We start from the raw sequence: 18,424 nt of genomic DNA, 5'->3' as shown, positions 1-18,424 counted from the left end.
TCATCCGTCATTGTGCTGGCTTTTGTCAGGCCACACCTGTCTGCTTTATTGGGAATCATCTTGCTAAATGAGGTGCATCCCGGTGTTGGGGGCTCCCCCCCTTCCCCAGCTGGTGCTGGCACAAGCCCTGCTTTCTGTGAAAGACCAGATTGGGATGGGGGGAGGATACCCCCTTCCCAGGGGTTGTCACCGTCTCTTCTGGGGAGGTGATTGCAGGAAGTCTCTGTTTGAAGGGGGCAACAGGCACTCTGAGGGCAACTGCTGGCCGTGCCAGGCTGGCAGGAGTGTGGCGGAGCTGGACCTACCATCTTGGGCGCTGTAGGTGTGATTCCACGGGGCTGGCCCAGCAGTCAGGAGGGTTCCCCTATTTCCACTGCACACAGCTGGCACTGACTCAGCTGGAGCATCAGCTGAGCTTGAACAATAGGCCTGTGCTTATCCCTTGTGGGTGCGCTTGGAGATCACATGGGCCAGGAGGCTGGCTCAATGCCTCGAAAAATCATAGGTTTTTGCAGGACCCAGAACTCTGCCACCCAAGCCTTGTAACCCATGCCCTGGGTGATTCACAGTGTGGGACTCAGACCGGGCCAGGAGAGCCCCTTCTGCTCTGTGCAGACCCTAGAACCCTGCTGGCACTTATAACCAAGAGGGTTTGCCCAGTGCCCACAGTGTCCTCTCCTGTGTGCTTGCCTGTGGACTTCTGCCAGAGAGGGCTGCAGTCGGGCACTTTGGGCTCCCCCAGAATGGATCAGTACCCAGGTGAACTCTTGGCATGATTTGATCTATACTGACTGATAGCAGAGGCAGGGCACTCTGTTCTCAGCTGCCTTGCAGTGTTAGTAGCTGGAGTGGCACCATATGTGGCTCTGCATCTCTGCTCTGTGGCAATATTGAGCACTCTGGCCTGGGCTGGTTTCACCTCACTGCTGGCAGCAGATCAGAGCACTTCGCTGCAGTTACACGTTTGCTTTGCTGTCTTTTAGCTATCACCTGAAACAGGCCCACGGCAAGGAGGGACTCGCCTCACCATCACTGGGGAGAACCTGGGCCTGAAGTTCGAGGATGTGCGCTGGGGAGTGCGGGTCGGCAAGGTGGTGTGCAACCCCATTGAGAGCGAGTACATCAGCGCAGAGCAGTAAGTGCCCACCTGGGTGTGGCAGGCTGGGTGGTCAGGCCTGTCAGGTGGCTCCCTCAACCCCACTCCCAGCTTGAGAAGCCCACATGTTTTGGGTGAGAGTGCTGCCCCTTGCTGTCGTCCCTAGTAGATGCTGAATGCATGAAGTAGTCAGGAGTTGTGAGCTTATCTGAGCTGTAGAGACCCTCGGTGGAGTTGAGAAGGGCAGAGCCTATGCCAGGGAAGTACAGAGAGGCTGTTCTGATGCTGTCCCACTTCAGGCCTTTGTGACACTGCAACTGCAGACCCATCTGGCCTCCCCACTTGCACTCCTGCTCTGACCAGTGATCCAGCGTACCTGTTTGGAGTTCTGCTGAGCACTTTGGCTCTCCTTGCTTCCAAATGGGATTGTGCAATGAATGCTCCCTGTTAGAAGGGGAGTTTTGCATTAGAACGCCTGTATAACTGGTTCACCGGTATTGCAAAACCTGAGAAAAGGGGCCCGAGTAAGCCCTGGAGTATTTACATCCCAGCTCATTCTTCAGTGTTGGACCCCCAGAACCTGGGGGATTAGCCAGATCTGCCAGCAGGGGCAGCTCTGCTTGCTCTGGACAGTGTGAAGAAGCAGCCCATGGTCATGTTTAAAGATCTCTGCAGGATTAGCAGTAACTAAGGGTAACAGTCCTGCATACTGGTACTTGAACCTTGTTTAAGGATAGATGGGCTCCTCCCTGAGAACAGAACCATCCCATGTCGGCCCACATTCCCCAGACCTTGTTGTCCTTCCATGCTAAGTGATAGCAACCCATCAGGGTGTAGGGTCTGGGAGGAAAGAGGAGCAAGCAGTCATAGTCCAGTACTCAGGCAGAACAGCGGTGGTGGTTGCCTCTCCATGCAGCCTGGACCTGGAGGATCTGGTGGTCTCCCCTCCTCCCCTTCCTTGTGCCCTCTGCTCCAGGGGGCTCTGCCATGTTATTCCCATAGTAAGTGAACCAGAACTCCTTCCCTGCTTCCCCTAGGATTGTCTGTGAAATCGGAGACGCCAGCCCAAGCAAAATCCATGAGGCCCGTGTGGAGGTGTGCATCAGGGACTGCTCCCCCAACTACCGAGCCATGTCCCCCAAGAGCTTCACCTTCGTGGTAAGGTTCTTTTACAGCATCTACTGCTCTCATGCCCTCCTACTCCAGCCTGTCCTCCTGCTCCTCCCCACAGCTCAAGAGCCCCTCTTGGGAGCTGGGGGTTTGATCCTGTTTCCAGTGTGAAGGCCTGCAGTGAGTTCAACCTCACCTGCAGCTGTCAGCTCTTGCAAGCTAAGGAGGGTAGTGGGGCTTGTGCTATTGTTGGAGGGGAGACCTGGGAATCACCAGCCCCTAAAGGAAGCAAGTCTGGGGACTCAGAGGAGAGGGGGTGCATATTACTCGATAGGATGTAAAACTAAGTTCCTTGCCACATGCTCCAAATCTCAGCTACCTTTTGTCCTGGCCAGATTTCATTTAATCTAAATGGGCGTGCCACACTGAAACCTTCACTGTTTGAATGGGCTTTGAGATTCGAGACTTCCAGCCCCAAATAGCAGTGACTTGTTGCTGTCGAGGAGCATCTCCCTTCCTCCAACCTTGATCCAAGATCTGCTCCCACTTAGCCCTCATCCTCCCACGCTGCTTCCCCCATGCCATCCACTGCTCACTGGGTTTGCCCTTTTCCTCTGACAGACTCCCACCTTCTCACGAGTGATCCCCGCCCGGGGTCCTCTCTCAGGAGGCACCTGGATTGTCATCGAGGGCAACCACCTCAATGCTGGCAGCAACGTCACAGTGACAATCGGGGGACGGCCTTGTGCCTTTTCATGGTAAGGCTTCCAGTGGGACAGCATCAGGAGAGGATGGGGGCCTGCTGGGGTGAGGTGGGATGAACATGCGGGAGCACTGTGGTGGATGGAGAAGATGGGACCTACAAAGATGGTGGTGGTGGGAGTTGCTTCTGGGAAGCCAGGCCAAGGGTCTGGAGCGAGGTACCCGTGGAATTCATCCCTTCAAACCTCTTTGTTTCTGAGGCTCCTGAAAGAGACTGAAGAACTTGGATTTTCTCTCAAAAGCACAAAGCCCTGAGGCATGAAGTGGATAATTTTTAGATTAGGGATGATAATGGAGCGGCTCTTTAAATATTTTCCTGCGGTAATTACTGGTTATCAGCCCTAATCGCTGCTGTTTGCAGCAGCCACACGATGGGGAACGCTCAGGAGCTGCACGCGCTTCTCTTGCTGCTTTTGTTTTATTTTCCTCTCTGCACTAACTGACGATTTCAAGAGCGCTTCCAGGGAGGGAGAGGGGAAGAGGCAGAGGGGGCAGTGTAGCTCCCCACACTCTCGTCAGATGCCAACAGCTGGATTTCCTCAGGGCCTGGGCCACAAGGAGTGCTGGCAACAGCAGGCTCCTGAGTGCTGCCAGAGGCTGCAGCTGGGCCTGTGTACATGTTGCATCTTGTCCGTGATTCACTCCTCAGCCCAGCAGATCCTGACTTGAGAGGATGTGGGGCTGTCTGTTGAAGGAACAGGCAGCATGAATTGTCTCCAGCAGTGATGCAGCACCTGCATGCCTGTTTTGGCTTCTCCAGCCCTTAATCCTCCTCCATGGTAGGGGGAGGTAGATGGGGGTCTATCAGGGCAGGCAGTGTTGAAACCGAGTTGGGGGCTTAGTACCTGACGACTTCCTTTCCTGTGTCCACAGGAGGAGTGCCCGTGAGATTCGGTGTCGGACGCCCCCTGGCCAGAGCCCCGGCGGGTCACCCATCCTCATCAACATCAACCGAGCAGAGCTCAGCAATCCGGAGGTGAAGTACAATTACACTGAGGATCCCACCATCCAGAAGATCGACCCTGAGTGGAGCATCAACAGGTAGATGTACAGGGGTAGCCGGTGTGAGTGTTCACTGAGAAACTGAGAAAGTGGGGCCCTAGCACAGCCCTCTGCTCAGGAACCGTGCCTGGCTGTACCCACCAGGCTGCTCAGTGTTAGAGTGCTGGGGATGGGACAGGCTCTGGAGATGCAGTGACAGCGCTGGGTGAAGCCAAGAGCACTTGTGTCCCTGGCATGGCTCCTCACCTCAGTGAACTTCTGGCCTGCAGCACTCAGCCTGGCAGGGGTCAGGCATAGAGAGGGTTTGAAATAAGTTTTAATTTCAGCTTGACATTTGGCTGCAGCGAATAAAATTAAAATATTTCCCACCAGGGGAGGTTTAAAATGTTTACATGGTTTGTTAAAAGGTTTGAATTGGCTGGAGGGGACGCCGAGGAATCTGCTAAACGTCAGCACCACTGAGCCTTGCTGGGAACCAGGCATTGGAAAGGGTCCCCAGTGACCTGGGCAGGTTTCTCGCTGCTCTGGGGCTTTTCAAATGAGTCCTGGTGAATGCCATGCCCTCGCCCTGGGTCAGATAGCTGGCTGGTGTATAATGCTAATGGGGCTTTTGTGTCTCTGGCTCCTAGGCTCCTTTTAGTGCAATTGGATGGGCTGGAGAATCAATAATTCCCCCTGAGGTGGCCATGTCGAATTCAGAGCAGCTGCCATCTGCTGCTTGTACTGAGGTGGGGTCAGGGGCCTGGCTGCTTGGTAGGCATGGGTGCATACCCCAGAACTTCCTGCTATCTAGCATCACAGTTGGTGGCCGCATTAAAGAGGCCTAGGTGTGAGTGAGTCTCTAGAGACTGAATGCCTCTTTCCTCTCAGAGGGAGGCAGGGATGGAGGCAGGTCCTGACTGTCAGTACTTGTGGCTTTGTAAGGGTCTTTGCTATCTGGAGCTGCACCTTCCATGTCTGCAGGGGACATACGGAGCTGAGAACTTGGCTGGAGCTGATGGTCAGGGCCTCCTGCATGCCCATCACTGCCTATTGCTGGGAGATGGCTCTGGGTGAGGTGGCCCTCCTGGAATGGCGGCCAGGGCAAGGTTGTTTCAAAGGGAAGTGCTTGAACTGGGGTCTGTTGCCTCCTCATCTGCCACTCGTGCTAAGGGTGGAAGATAGCCATTTTGAGATGCGTTGACTGATGCCGTGGTGCCATATGAGGCTGTGGGGGGTGGATGCTGCTGTTTCACATGTTATGCCCAAGTGCCAGAGCCTGGCTGCTGCTGCTTGATGGTTAGGATGTTTCCAGCCTGAAGTGGGAAGGGACCAACTTGTATAATAGACAGAGCATGCAGGCTGGGAGCAGGGCAGCGAGACTCATGCTTATGTTCCCCCTCCCTTGGGTCCCCTGTGTCTCTCCTAACCCCCTCCTCTGTCCCTCCTAGTGGTGGGACGCTGCTGACCGTGATTGGCACCAACCTGGCCACCATCAAAGAGCCCAAGATCCGTGCCAAGTACGGCAGCTCTGAGAGGGAGAACGTAAGTAGATTCCCAGGTCTGACAGGGGCCATGTGCTTGGCTTGCAACAGGCAGGGAAGGTCTGCAGTGGTACCCCACAACCCTTCAGGAAATGGTGTTGGTCATTGGAAGAAGGACATTGAGCCATTTAGATCTTATCCCAGGGCAGGTTGAAGCAACAGCTTTCGGAAGTGCTCACTGTGGGAGGAGGTTACAGGGTGGGATGAGAGTGAGGGGTGAGGGAATGGAAAGAGGAGTGTGGTTTTGTGAAGATGTCGTGGAAGCAGAAATGGTACCTGCCAAGGTGACCCCAGAGCCCTGGTCCCTGGAAGGTTCCCTCCTGTCTGTCTCCTTACATGCATTTCTGGAGGCCATGCCCTGCACAAGCAGGAGTCTCCTCACCTCTCCCTCAAGTGGGGCTGTTTTGAGGATGGGCATGACAGCTGTTGGGCAGAGCACAGCAAGGCCATGTTGCAGGCTAGGGAAGGGCTTGGAGAAGAGATCCATGCCTAATTGAAACATGAGAGGACACAGTTGAGGGGCAGGGGAGAGGAGGTCTTCCAGCAACCCAGCCCCTGTAGGGGGTTCAGGATTGAGCAGGGGAAAGAGGGACTCCCATGGACTCAGCAGCCCTATGTCTGGCAAAAGCTGCTGGCCTCCCATCCAGGCCCTGACCCCACTGGACTCAGCCTATGAGAGCAGACATGAGCCTAGCCCAGGGTGATGACAGATTGCTCTGCTTAGCTCTGGTGACTTCTCTCTGCAGAACTGCACTGTCTACAATGACACCACCATGCTGTGCTATGCCCCCTCCATTGACAACCCTGTGCGGAGTCCCCCGGAGATCGGTGACCGCCCAGATGAGATCGGGTTTGTCATGGATAACGTCCAGGCACTGCTGATTGTCAACACCACCAATTTCGTCTACTACCCAGACCCTGTCTTCGAACCCCTTAGCCCCTCCGGCATGTTGGAGCTGAAGCCCAGTTCTCCCCTCATCCTCAAGGTACATCCCAGCCCTTTTCCTGGCATGGCCAGCTTTCTGGCTTTCAAGCTCAGGCTTCCTTTTCCACTCATGGCCAGTTGCACTTCCCATGCAGAATGACAGAACTGTCCAGCAGGCCTCGTATTGGTTCCGAGTCAGAGCTGGTGGCCAGAAAGCTTAGCTCCTCGGGGGTTAAATGGACTGTGCTGGCCAGGTACAGCTGTATGGGTCGCAGGTGTCAACCCTGCCCTGCTGGAGCCATCTCACTGAATCCCACTGAGTCCATGCAGACACCCTGCGTTTGGGACAAGTGAATATTATGGCTGTAGAGAAAGACAAGGGGAAGAGCTGTGGATGTGCAGAGCAGGCAGTGTGGGCACAAAGCCCACCTCCCTTCCCACCCCCTTTCCTGCTTAGCACAAGGTGGTCACAACCCCTTGGTGCCTATGAGAGCTGTGGGATTTCCTTTTGGGTTTGCGGGCATGTGAGTTTCTGGCTGAGGAAACTTAAGAGCCTTGAGACCAGGTCCCTTCTTGTGAGCAGCGTGTATTTAGGGAGGAGGGTGCCGAGCCATTCCTCTCCCCTCTTAGAGTTTAGGGTCAGGGTGACTAGCCTTGCTGGGTGTCCCACCTTTGTAGCTTCCTGGTCATCTTCTGGGTGAAGGACTGAGACCTCATCATGGCCTCCTGTCCTTTTCTTACCTTGCCCATGGGCTAGGGGCCAGCAGGGGGCTAGAGAGCTGTGGGAGAGAATCTGCTGCATGAGTTTGCTTCCTGGGAACTAACAACCTTGGGCTTTCTTCCCTGACAGGGCCGGAATCTGCTTCCACCAGCTACTGGTAACTCCCGGCTCAACTATACGGTGCTGATTGGCGAAACTCCCTGTGCCCTGACTGTCTCTGAGACCCAGCTGCTGTGCGAGTCCCCAAACCTCACTGGGCAGCACAAAGTCACGGTAATACCGCTCCCTCCGCTTTGTGCCGGCCAGTCCTCCTCTGTGTACTCAGGCTCTACAGGCCAGGCCCTTTTCTAGGGGCATCTGCAACCCCCTACAGATCCAGGCTAGGGGAAACAACCCAGTGTTAGGGATCTAGAGCATATCCAGTTTCCAGCTGTATGATGAGGCACCAGTAACTATGCTCCTCCCTGCATCCCATCTGTTATTGTCCTCCCCCTTGGGCCTGCTGTCTATAGGAGAACCCCAGATGAGTCCCTCGGGCAGTTGTGCCAGCCCAGCTGGCTGTCCTTCGGTGCGGCCCTGCCATACCCCTTGGCTCAGACCTCACCCTGCTTGGGGCTTTTCCCTACCCTCTCACCCCCACACCTGCATGTGCCTGGGGCCTTGCATGTGGTTCCCATCCTGGCAGGCCCTCAGCTAGCCCAGAGCACTGCCATAGCTGTGGCTCTCTTCAACAGCACAGCAGCAAGCAGCTTAGTTCCTTTTCTGCTGTTCCCCTCCATCTCTGACCCAGCCTGTGCTGTTGAGGGGATGGAGGACCCACTGCGTTGACTGCTGCTCCTCTGGAATCTGGGGCACTGGGTTATGTGTCTGCCATATCCCAAAGTATGGAGTGACAGAAGCAGATGACTGTTGCAGGGACCGTGCAGGCCTCCTAGCAGGGGGGTTAGATGACCTCCAAAAGTTCCTTCCAGCCCTACTTTTCTGTGATTGTGTGTCCTGCAGCAGCTTACACCATCCTGGGAAGTTAATGCAGCCTGGCTGGAGACCTCAGGCCTCAACCCCTTCTGTCTCCCAGTGCACAACCTGCTATAGCCCTTGCCTGGTGCCCTGAGTGTGCCCTGGTCCTTGTTGGGTGAGGACTGGTCTGCATGGTGTTTGGTCCACATGACTTTGTGGAGAGACCCGGGGAAGCTTGCCTCATAATATGCCATTTCCCACTGGCCTGTTGAGGTAGACCCAGTGCTCCTTCAGGCCCTTCAAAGGGTGCTGCTACCCAGCTTGGAGATCCCAGTGGCCCTGGATGGACCTGCCAGTGACTCCCTTTCCCTGCTGGCCACAGTCGCTGAGTGCCAAACCACTGGGGTTTCCGAACTCCACTCCTCCCCTCACCACTGGCTTTGCTCTGAGTAAGAATCTGTGTCAGGTTGCAGTGCCGCAGCACTAGTGCCCCAGGTCCTGGCACAGCCTTGTGTGTTTGAATGGGACCTGGAATGGTCTGCCCAGGCTCCACATCCATCAGGGAGCTCACTTTACATCCCATCTGTTATTGTAATATTGGCTGAGTGAGACATCAAACTTGCTGCCTGGTCCTCGCAGGCACTGGAACCACACCCATGTGTATTCTGTGTCTGTTAGAGCTCCCTATGCTGCATCGGACACCAGGCAGTGCTGCCTTGGCCCTGCTGTGTTCCTTCTCCAAATCCTGGGGTCCCTGCAGCCAGGGGGTGCAGTTATCTCATGGGTGCAGCCTGATAATCCTCTTATTGTCCTACTAGCATTGGTACATACCGCTTGTGTGTGGGGTCCTGTGGACTGGGGTGTCCTGCTCCCTCCACCCCAACATGCATTTTCCCCTAAAGAGAGGGAAGGAGATGAGCTTGATAGATGAGCTCCAAGCCCACCCTGCCCCTTCTGAGCTGACAAGACTGCCTGCCCTGAACATGCCCAGGGGTTAATACCTTCGGCTCAACCTCTCCCTGCACCATGAGAGAGTCCCTGCCAGGCTTTCCTGTAGGGCTGCTGTGGGGGTCAGGAGGCCTGCCTGGCCCCCTGCCTCTTTGTAACGTGCCCTGGATTTTTTGGCATGCAGTGAAAGCATCCAGGTGTGGCTCCAGCAGGTGTGAAGTTAAACTACTGTCCAAACTCAAGGCAAAGGCTCTCCCCATTCAACCCAGCTACAAATGGGTCTGTCAGGTTGGGAGGTCAGGCAGAATGCTGGCAATAGCACTCCTTTGTCTGCCTGCAGCTACAGAGACTGGTGGTCCTTGCCCACATTAGCCCAGTGGGCCACCAGGCATGGGTGGGCCTTGGATGCTAGCCTGTACTGTAGTGGGTAGGTGGGAGAGGGGAGTCCAGCCTGTACTGTAGTGGGGAGGTGGGCTGCTCCCCAGCCCTTGGCACTGACGTGAGGCCCTTTTCTTCCCATGTGGCTCAGATCAAGGCTGGAGGGTTTGAATTCTCCCCAGGGACACTGCAGATCTACTCGGACAGCCTCCTGACACTGCCAGCCATCATTGGGATTGGTGGCGGGGGCGGGCTTCTCCTGCTCATCATCATCATTGTCCTCATCGCCTACAAGCGCAAGTCCCGTGATGCTGACCGCACATTGAAGCGCCTCCAGCTGCAGATGGACAATCTAGAGTCCCGCGTGGCCTTGGAGTGCAAGGAGGGTGAGTCTTTTCAGCCTCTCTGCCCAGGTCCTTCTGACGCCAACCCCAGGGCTGCAGGGTGTTTCTGCTCTTGGCTCCTTCCTCTTTGCTGCTTCTGTCCCATCTAGCCCGGGTGGTTTCCTCCCCTCTTGAGTGTTCCCTCTGTAGGACCCCTGTCAAGGAGCAGCAATGCCAGGAATATCCATGCTCCCTCAGCAGAAAGTCACAGGTAAGGCATAGAGGGGATGGGTGCTTAGTTAGCACTCAGGTAGGCAGACTTCTCCCTGCTGAGACTCATCCATCGCCTCTGTCCATTGTAGCTTCATTTGAGCTTTCCTCCATGGCCTCTATGTTTGTAGGCAGAAGGTCCCATGCCCTGCTCTCTCGATGGCCACTTTACATTCTCCAGTCACACTGACCTCGATTCCAGCTCTTGACAGGGAGCCTATCCCTGCATGCGGAGAAGCTGCCACATTGTCCAGTCACTGTGTAGTGTGTCCTGAGGCACCGTCCTGGTCCAACAGCCCATGTGTATTTTCAGCCTGCTCCTTTCTCCTCTCTACCCCTAACCACAGCTGTGCTACCTCCACAGGGAGGAATCTTTTGCTTGCAAAGCACAACGCTCACAGATGATGCACATGAAGTGATCCCACTAGAGTTCTGGTCATGCAGCAACCAGGTCCATCTCATGCTGATGGCTCTGCATGCTTTTGTACTGCAGAGACCAGCCCCCCTTAGCTCCTTCAAGTTGCCTTTCGGACAGGAGATCAGAGCAGGCAGAAATGCTCTGTTGGGGGAGCCAGTCTATTTTTGGTGGGATTTATTTTTTTCAGTTAAGGCATTTTCTTCTAAGTCTAAAGGCGGAATAAAGAGGATAGAGAAGCCTGCCTGGAAAGGGCTGTGGGTCTCTCATTACATGACAGACGGATGCTGTGAAATTGGACAGAATGCCTCGTATGATCCTGCCGATAAAACCTAATTGCCCATTATCGCCGCAAGCCAGTGCCTGGGGCCATCACCCTGCCAACTGCAGCCGGCCCAAAGGCTGGGAACGAAGCAGGCACCTGAACTGAGATAATAAAAAGAGAGAAAACAGCCCAAAAAATCTGCACGGATGGCAATAGTGACAGAGTGGGGAGGGCAGGAGGGAGCTGGTGGAGGGGATCTCGTCTCGTCTTCCACAGCTGGCAGATAAAAGGATCTGCTTTTAATTAAAAGGCGCAATCTCTTCCCTGCCTTTTTCTCTTTTCTAGTCCCACTAGTTACAGATAAGATAGCACGCCTTTCAAGCTGACGGTTTGTTTTTTCTCATCAGGCTGACGAGCCCGCAACCCTCTGCCTCGCTTCCAGCTCCCTTTAAAGTGCTGCTAATTTGATTTTTTTTCTGTGTGGATTTTTCCCCCCTCTTTCCCTTATATAGTGTTAGGATTTCTTCCCCCAACATGCACACACCTCCCAACCCATTCCTTTAGGTATGATTAAAGGTGCAGCACACCATTTCTCTCCCTCTCCAGCGCATGCTTGGGCTACATTTGTGCTCCTCATGAGACACCTGGCTGTGTATGTTCAGCTTCTCTCCATCAAATTATTTAGGTCAGAAGGAAATGAGGACACTCATGCGGCATGTAGTTTAAACCAATGTCTCCCCTAGAACCTCTATCAGCATTCAGAGCCTTGTAATTTACAGGCATCTACAGGGGTGTGTGTGTGTGTGTTTGTGCATTTGTGTGTTTGTGTAAAGGGACTTCTAAATACAGGACTGGCATCTGAACTCCTGGGTTCTGTTCCCAGGACTCACTACATGGTAGCCTGAAGAAGGCACTTCTGTTTGGACCCCAACTGCAAAGGGAAGGTAATAATGACACTGACCCACCTGAACAAGGATTGTGAGACTGACTGGAGTTAATTAATGTTTACAAATTGCCCTCCAATTACAGGCGGTGGGTGGAGAGGTAAAGCTCTACTGCTGTGCTCGGGTGGGACTTTTTATTTCAGAGGTACTGGTGTGGTAGCTTCTGGTCTGTGGTCAGGATGGTGGCCTGGGCTGGGCCCTGTAGTCCCCTAATACAGCTTTACTCTTTCCATCCAGCCTTTGCTGAGCTGCAGACAGACATCCATGAACTGACGAATGACTTGGATGGGGCTGGCATCCCCTTCCTGGACTATCGCACCTATGCCATGAGGGTCCTCTTCCCAGGAATAGAAGACCACCCTGTGCTGAAGGAGATGGAGGTGTGGTAATGTGTGTATGTGTGTCTGTCTGTCTCTCAAATTTTTCACCCCAGAGACACCTGGCTCTGGGGTCTGTGATTCATACTCTGTGTCAGGGGGCAACCTTACTCATTCGCCATTACAGCTTGCTCCTCTATTTGAGTAAGGGTGTCTTGTAGGCTGCAATGTATCTCAGTGGCCTGGGCTTAACAGCTAATGCAAGGGTGGGAGAGTTATTGACCCAGGAGCAACATCAGCCCTACTCTACTTGCCTTAGCAAGAGCTCATTGTCTCTGTGAATCATGGAGGAGCGTTGTTTAAGAGGACTTGTCCATGCAGTTTCCTTGGCCTTTGACACCCTTGGTTCTGGATTTAGGATTTTCAGGTTCTCTACAATGTTATTTTCCTTCTTCTGTGAACAGCTGAGGGCAGTACATGTGCAAGAGCATAAGAGCACATATAATCCCCTCTTGCTTCATAGGGAATCCCTTAATAACACCACATAATAGAGCGGTTTGTTCCATCGGACAGAGGCTTACTTGGGAATGGACCCCCTTTGACTTCTTAACCGAGGGATAGGGACTGTCATGCTGTATGGAGAACAAAAACCCTTGTGCCATGTTGGGCTATGAATTTTTTTAACATGGCTCATAATTAACCTGTGGAACTCATGGCCATAACTATCAGTAAGGCCAAGAGCTTGACGAAGCTAAAAGCAGGATTAGATGTGTATGTGGACAAGGGGAAAATCCAGAGATGTGTTAACTAGGACTGGGGTGTTAGCTGACCACTGTAGGCCTGATTTCAAGAGCTTGTGGTTCCCACTGCTCTCAGTGGCTGTTGTGCTCAATGATGAGGATTAGGAAGCAACTTCTCCCAGGGCCAGGTTATTCCACTGGTTTCTGTCCTGGTGCTGTTGCACCTTGGCCTAAAGTATCTGGAACCATCCATTGATGGAGACACGGGTTCATACTTGATGAGGCATCAGCCTGTTCCTATCTGGCTCTTCTTGTGTTTAGTTACAGAGCACAGATGTGCTGACTCCTGTCATGGAGGCTCTGGGTGCATTTTTCTGTTCTCTAGATGTGTGGAAGTAGGAAATTGGTTCCTGAGGGAAGCCAGGAACCCCCACGGCCTGGCACATTGGAGGCTCTGACGGGATGGATTTCTAGGAGATGCCCTGTAGAGATGCATCCTGTGTTGGCCTTGAGGAAGGGGCTGTTGGGCCTGACGTGGCCTGGCTCATCTCCCTTGTCAGTGATCCTGGTCAGCGATGCTAACCCTCGCGCTGACAGGAGTGCTCTGCTTTGTAGCTGTCTGTGCAGCCACAGGCAGATCATGCATTTCACTGGCAGGTTTCTCCCAGGGGCTGAAAGATGGATGAAGCCTCTTCCTGTGTTTCTGAGGACCACTAATGACTTTCCCACTCATTGCCTCTGACTGCTGTCTCTAGCTTATCCTTTGCTCTTCCTCTAGGGGCAGAGGGTGACCATGTGGCTGTTAGTTGTAATGCTTTGAGTGCAGTGTGCTTGAAGCCACCTTCTTGCCTTCCAGAAAGTGTTGACCTGTCACTCCCATCTCTGTTCCTCTACAGGGAGCTGCATTGCTACCGTCCATCCTAACTTTATCCACAGCCAGGCTGACTGGGCTTCAGCCCCTGTTACTTACCTGCCTTATGTGGAGTAAACTACAGCTCAGCTGTAACTGGGGTCTGCAGCCTACATAGCCTGTCACCTTGTTTACTGTGGCTCTCCATGGTTAGCTCTCATCAGCTTCACTTCCAGACCCAAGCTGAGGAGAGGAGCTTCATTTACTCTCCCTCTTCTCCAAGGCTCCCCAGCAAATTGACTCAGGGTGCCAGTTTGTTTCTCCAGGGCCAGGAGAGACTGGGGGTCCTGCATAATCACTGAGTGTCCTCTGTGTGGCTGCCACACTCAACAGCATTAGTATCAGTATTTGTATTAATATAATTTCCACTGTCATTTTCTGTGACACTTAGCTTATTCAGTTGGGTTCATTTGATGCCTGACTGGCCCCTGTTTCCACCAGACTAGTCCCATGTCATCCACCTTTCTGGTTCCGGGTTTCCCCCCATGCAGAATCACATCCTCTCTCTTCTCCATCTCCCCCACCTCTCCAAGACTCACTGGGTTTGCTTAATTTAGTGCATACAATTGCATGTAATTGCCTTTCTGTTTTCCTTGCTACAAAGGCTGCTCTTGGTTGGAGAGGTGAGGGGTGACCTTAGCTTCACTGTGTTGCTGACCTGGCACAGTAATTAATGTTGACATAAGTTTCAGAATGTCTTCGGGTGAAGCCACTGGCCTGATGCAGGGTACAGAGTTGTTAATTGCAGGGCATCAAGACCTTTACACTCCAAATACACGTGCCCCGTGGAATGCAGCCTGACCACTGCTTTTGAGGACTCTCTCTCCAGGGTAAGGGGGTTAGTGCTCTTTCCCCTGCATCCTTTCATACCCCCAGCTTTGGAGTCACCACTTTTTCCGAAAGATTCCCCATATTCATGGATGTCTCCTCAGACATCCAGGCTCGTGGGAGGCCCAGAGGCATCCCTTTGTATGCTGGCTTGGGGACACTGTGCTCTTATCACATAGCATTAAGATGTCAATCAATAGACATCTTGGAAGGATGATAGGATGATGTCCCACAGGGCAAAGGGAAGTAGACCACAAAATTCTTATCGTAACTCATTTCCATTGTGACAAGGGCCTTGCTAACTACAGCCATAGGTGGGGAGGGGTAGATCCTTCAGCAATAAAACCTGCGCTGTGGGACATTATTATGAGGGCTGTGGACTTATAGCTGCCCTCCATAGTTCTTGCTGGCACTCTGTTCCCAAGCTAACCAGTGCCATTCTGCTGTCCCATTCTGCTAAGCACCCAGGAACAAGCACTCCAGACCCGCATGGAGATGACAGGATGCTCCTGGAAGGAGGGTCTCCTTTGGCAGGGTGGCTAGTGACTAGGGCCTTGCAGAGTCAGGGCACCTGGGTTTGGTTCTGGCTCAATAGCAGGATGTGGCAAGGGTAAAGCACATGAATTCTGACTGGAGGTTCGGAGGCTTTGCTGGGAAGGGCCATCTCAGTGAGGTAGACGGCTACTCCCCCCACAGCAGTCCCTCAGGCACTGTTGTTAAGCTGTCAAACATTGTATTTTTAAGGTAGCTCCCCATTGTTCACTGGACTCTCCCAGGTTAACAAAGTCTTCTGATATCCTGTCATTAGCAGCTCACGCTTCATTCCCCTGACATGAAAAATGCTTCACCAAGCCTTTGTGTTAACCAGAACTTGGCAGACCCTGAGCACTTTGTCCTCTGATGGGAAAAAACCCCCTCTTATCGGCCCTTTTCATAGAATTATGGGGTTGGAAGGGGACCTTAAGGTTCATCTCATCCAACCTCATGCACACCTGATCCTCAGCCGTCCCAGGTGTCTCTTTATCTTGCCTCTTAATAATCTCTAATGAGCGAGATTGCACAACTTCCTTAGGCAGCTTGTTCCAGTGTCCTCCAGTTCTTGCAGCTTAGGAGGTTTGTACTGAGAGGCAGTTTAAATTGCATTTTTATAAGTTGTTTTCCTGCATAGATTCATAGATGTAGGGTTGGCTGTGGGGTCATAGCTTGGCTGTGGAGGAGTTGGATTCAAGTTGAGGTCCTGTATGGCTCTCTGCAGTTGAGGGGGTGTCCCTGATTAGTCATGGCCTTGTTCTGTGCAAGAGGGAACCTGGGCTTGTTTCCAAGAGCCGGTCTCTTCCTCTCTGTCCTTGAGGTTGGGTGTGCCTGGAAGGCACCCCTACTGTGATAGGGTTGACAGGCTTGTATTGTCCTGTGGTATGTAGCACCCAGAGGAGAAGTGGTGGCATGATCAGGAAGAGCAATATGAGGAAACCACATAAGAAGGGGTAGCTTAGCTGAAATTGTCCCGCTGTCTTGGCCTGGCAGCCTGCAGTGAAAGATTCCCATATTTTTAACCATCAGGTAAAGGATAAGGAAGTACACAGTTTTCTTTCCTCAGCTGAGAGGAAATTTGTGTAGCCTTGCCAGCCTCAGCTGGCTGAGGGGTCATGTGCAAGTTTGCTGAGCAACCACCAGCAAGTCTGAAAAGAAGTGGGGAAGTTCCCAGTTCTCTGTCCTTTGCTGTCTGCCATTCACTGAGGGGAAGGAGGAGGACTATGGTCTCCTCAAAAGTCCAAAGTTAATGTTACCACGGGCTAAATGGAAAGTGGGATAATAGCTTTTCTAGCACAACCCCAGCCTAGTAGAAGAGTGGAGTGGGGGAAAAGTGGAGGGACTGAGAGGTGGATCTTGTCTACAAGGACTCATGTGGCTGAATGTTGGCAGAGTGACATCCCTCTGGTGTAGACGATCCATTTAAGTGTGTACCATGGATGCATCACCTAAGGGAAGGACTTTCTGGTTTCCAGTGATAAATGCTGTATTTTCAGTGTTTCGCCTCACCCTGCCTACCATAAGAAGCCACCCAGCTGTAGTCCTCACCTGGGCACTCTCTGGGGCTGGGCCTCTGAAGGATGAGGGCAGGTTTTGAAATCCCATCCCTCAGCAGGGTCCAGCCAGTGCAAACAAAGCAGAGGTTACTCTTCTGGGTCTCTCCCCATTGAGGGCAGGCAGCTCTGGTTGCTCCAGCCCATGGGGCGTAACTCAGCTTTTGACTTGGCTGCGCTTCCAAACAAGGGCTGGGCCTGCAAAGTGGGAGTTGGATCTGGGTGGAGGTTTAGGTTGGGGCTGGGATTCAGCAGTTGCAGATGCCCTAGAGATTTTGCCTCCATATGGCCAAGCATGAGCTCAGCTGTTGCCATGAGATTTTCACCATCTTAAAAAAATCTCAGCTCATGTCTGAATTGGAACCAGAAAACAGGCTTCTTCTGGGTCTGGATCCAAACTGCGGGGGCAGATTCAGATGCAAAGATTTGCATCCACCTCCTGCTCTCTCCTAGGAGTACTCTGAGGTACTTTGGCACATCTCTTTCTTCAGCACTGGGCTGCTGGCTTTGCAGTGTAAACCCAGGGTCTGCTATCAGTTCCTCAATCATTGCGGAGGGGACAGAGACTGCAGGAGCCAAGCTCAGCTGTGAGGTGATAGAACCTGCTGTTAGGAGTAAATGGATGAAATTGGAGAGGTGAGCTTTGGGGAACCTTTCCTAGCAAGGAGTCTTTGGAGTCCTTTCCAAAGGGAAGGGGTGGAAACTTCATTTAAACCTAGACAGGATGAAGCCTGGAGAAGAAACTTCTGTTTTACATTGGCCAGGGGAGGGAGGTGGACTAGACAGGACCTCAAATGTCTAGGATTCCAGACACGTTGCACTCCCAAAGCACAGGAGAGTGCGAGGGCTTGGGTGGGAAACAAACATTATAGTTGCAAGGGAGGAGAAAAAGGGGACAAATTAAATAAAACAAATACAGTTGTGTAAGCATCATATAATTTAATCAGGTTTGCTTTTATTTGTCTCCTTAATCAGAACGAGTGTAACACTAGCTATTACAAGTGATGGGGAAGGAGCTGTTTCATACACACACCATCATCCAAAGCCAAGTATTAGCGCTGTTATTAACAGCTCCCTTTCTCTTTGGGTTTGTGTGTGCGTGTGTTTTTCTCCCATTGCTTTGTGTGAATTTAATCCTGATTAAATATTTAATTCTTTATTGTTCATTTACTTCGGCTAATGATCATCAAGTTAAACACAAAGCCTCAGCAAAGCAGGAGGCAGTGGCTGTGTGCGGGGGCTCAGCCTGGGTGCGTTCAGAGCTAAGTCTGGTGATACTGCGTGTGACATGTTTTGCAGTCTCCCCTGCCAGCCTCTCACACTCCTTGCATGAAGCCCTGATAAGATCGCCAGTGTAGGACAGGACCAATTTCCTGGCTTATCGAGCGGCGGCTGCTCCGCTAGCCAGGAACATGGCTCTGATAGGATCATGGCATCTGATCCCCACGTCTCCCGGGCACGCAGAGGATGGCTTGTGGTTGGATCAGCTTGAAGACACGTGCCGCTGTCAAACCCCATCGCTAAGTGGTCAGAGTGTTGGAGATGCAGCAGGTGGCTGGCTCCTTAGACCTAGACCCAAAGCAGAAAGCCCTGGGGTAGAGCAAGATGCGGAGGGCAGTAGTGGTACCTGCTGGCCCATTGCTCAGGGAGCCCCTGCTGCTTCCTGAGACTTTTTGTTGAATTCTTTTCACCTAGTATAAAGTGCCCAAGAGAAGGCTTGTCTTATTTAGGGGTTGGAGGAAGCGGTGTGAGGGATGGTATACAAATACATATGGTAGCTAGGCTTTAGTAAGGTTTTTGATATACTCCTCCATGACTTCCTCATAAGTAAAATGGAGAAAAGTTTGGGCTAGATAGAATTACCATCAGGTGGATCTATGACTGGTGGAATAAATGCAACCAAAGA

The 18,424-nt window shown here is 52.6% G+C and overlaps 1 protein-coding gene across 1 annotated transcript in view; it reads left to right on the top strand.

The window, feature by feature from the left end:
* The window catches only part of PLXNA1 (plexin A1), a 265,521-nt gene that overhangs the window by 198,766 nt on the left and 48,331 nt on the right, over positions 1-18,424 (top strand). The window contains exons 14-22 of the mRNA XM_019504928.1: positions 984-1,135; positions 2,134-2,254; positions 2,828-2,964; positions 3,842-4,009; positions 5,401-5,494; positions 6,240-6,479; positions 7,269-7,412; positions 9,574-9,808; positions 11,877-12,019. Coding sequence (XP_019360473.1) covers positions 984-1,135; positions 2,134-2,254; positions 2,828-2,964; positions 3,842-4,009; positions 5,401-5,494; positions 6,240-6,479; positions 7,269-7,412; positions 9,574-9,808; positions 11,877-12,019 — 1,434 coding nt within the window. The remainder of the gene's footprint in view (positions 1-983; positions 1,136-2,133; positions 2,255-2,827; positions 2,965-3,841; positions 4,010-5,400; positions 5,495-6,239; positions 6,480-7,268; positions 7,413-9,573; positions 9,809-11,876; positions 12,020-18,424) is intronic.

Source organism: Gavialis gangeticus, unplaced genomic scaffold (genome assembly GCF_001723915.1).
Source record: "Gavialis gangeticus isolate Ggan-Ray unplaced genomic scaffold, GavGan_comp1, whole genome shotgun sequence".
Classification (NCBI taxonomy): domain Eukaryota; kingdom Metazoa; phylum Chordata; order Crocodylia; family Gavialidae; genus Gavialis; species Gavialis gangeticus.
Note: the sequence above shows the minus strand (reverse complement) of the source record. Positions and strands in the feature narration are given on the sequence as shown.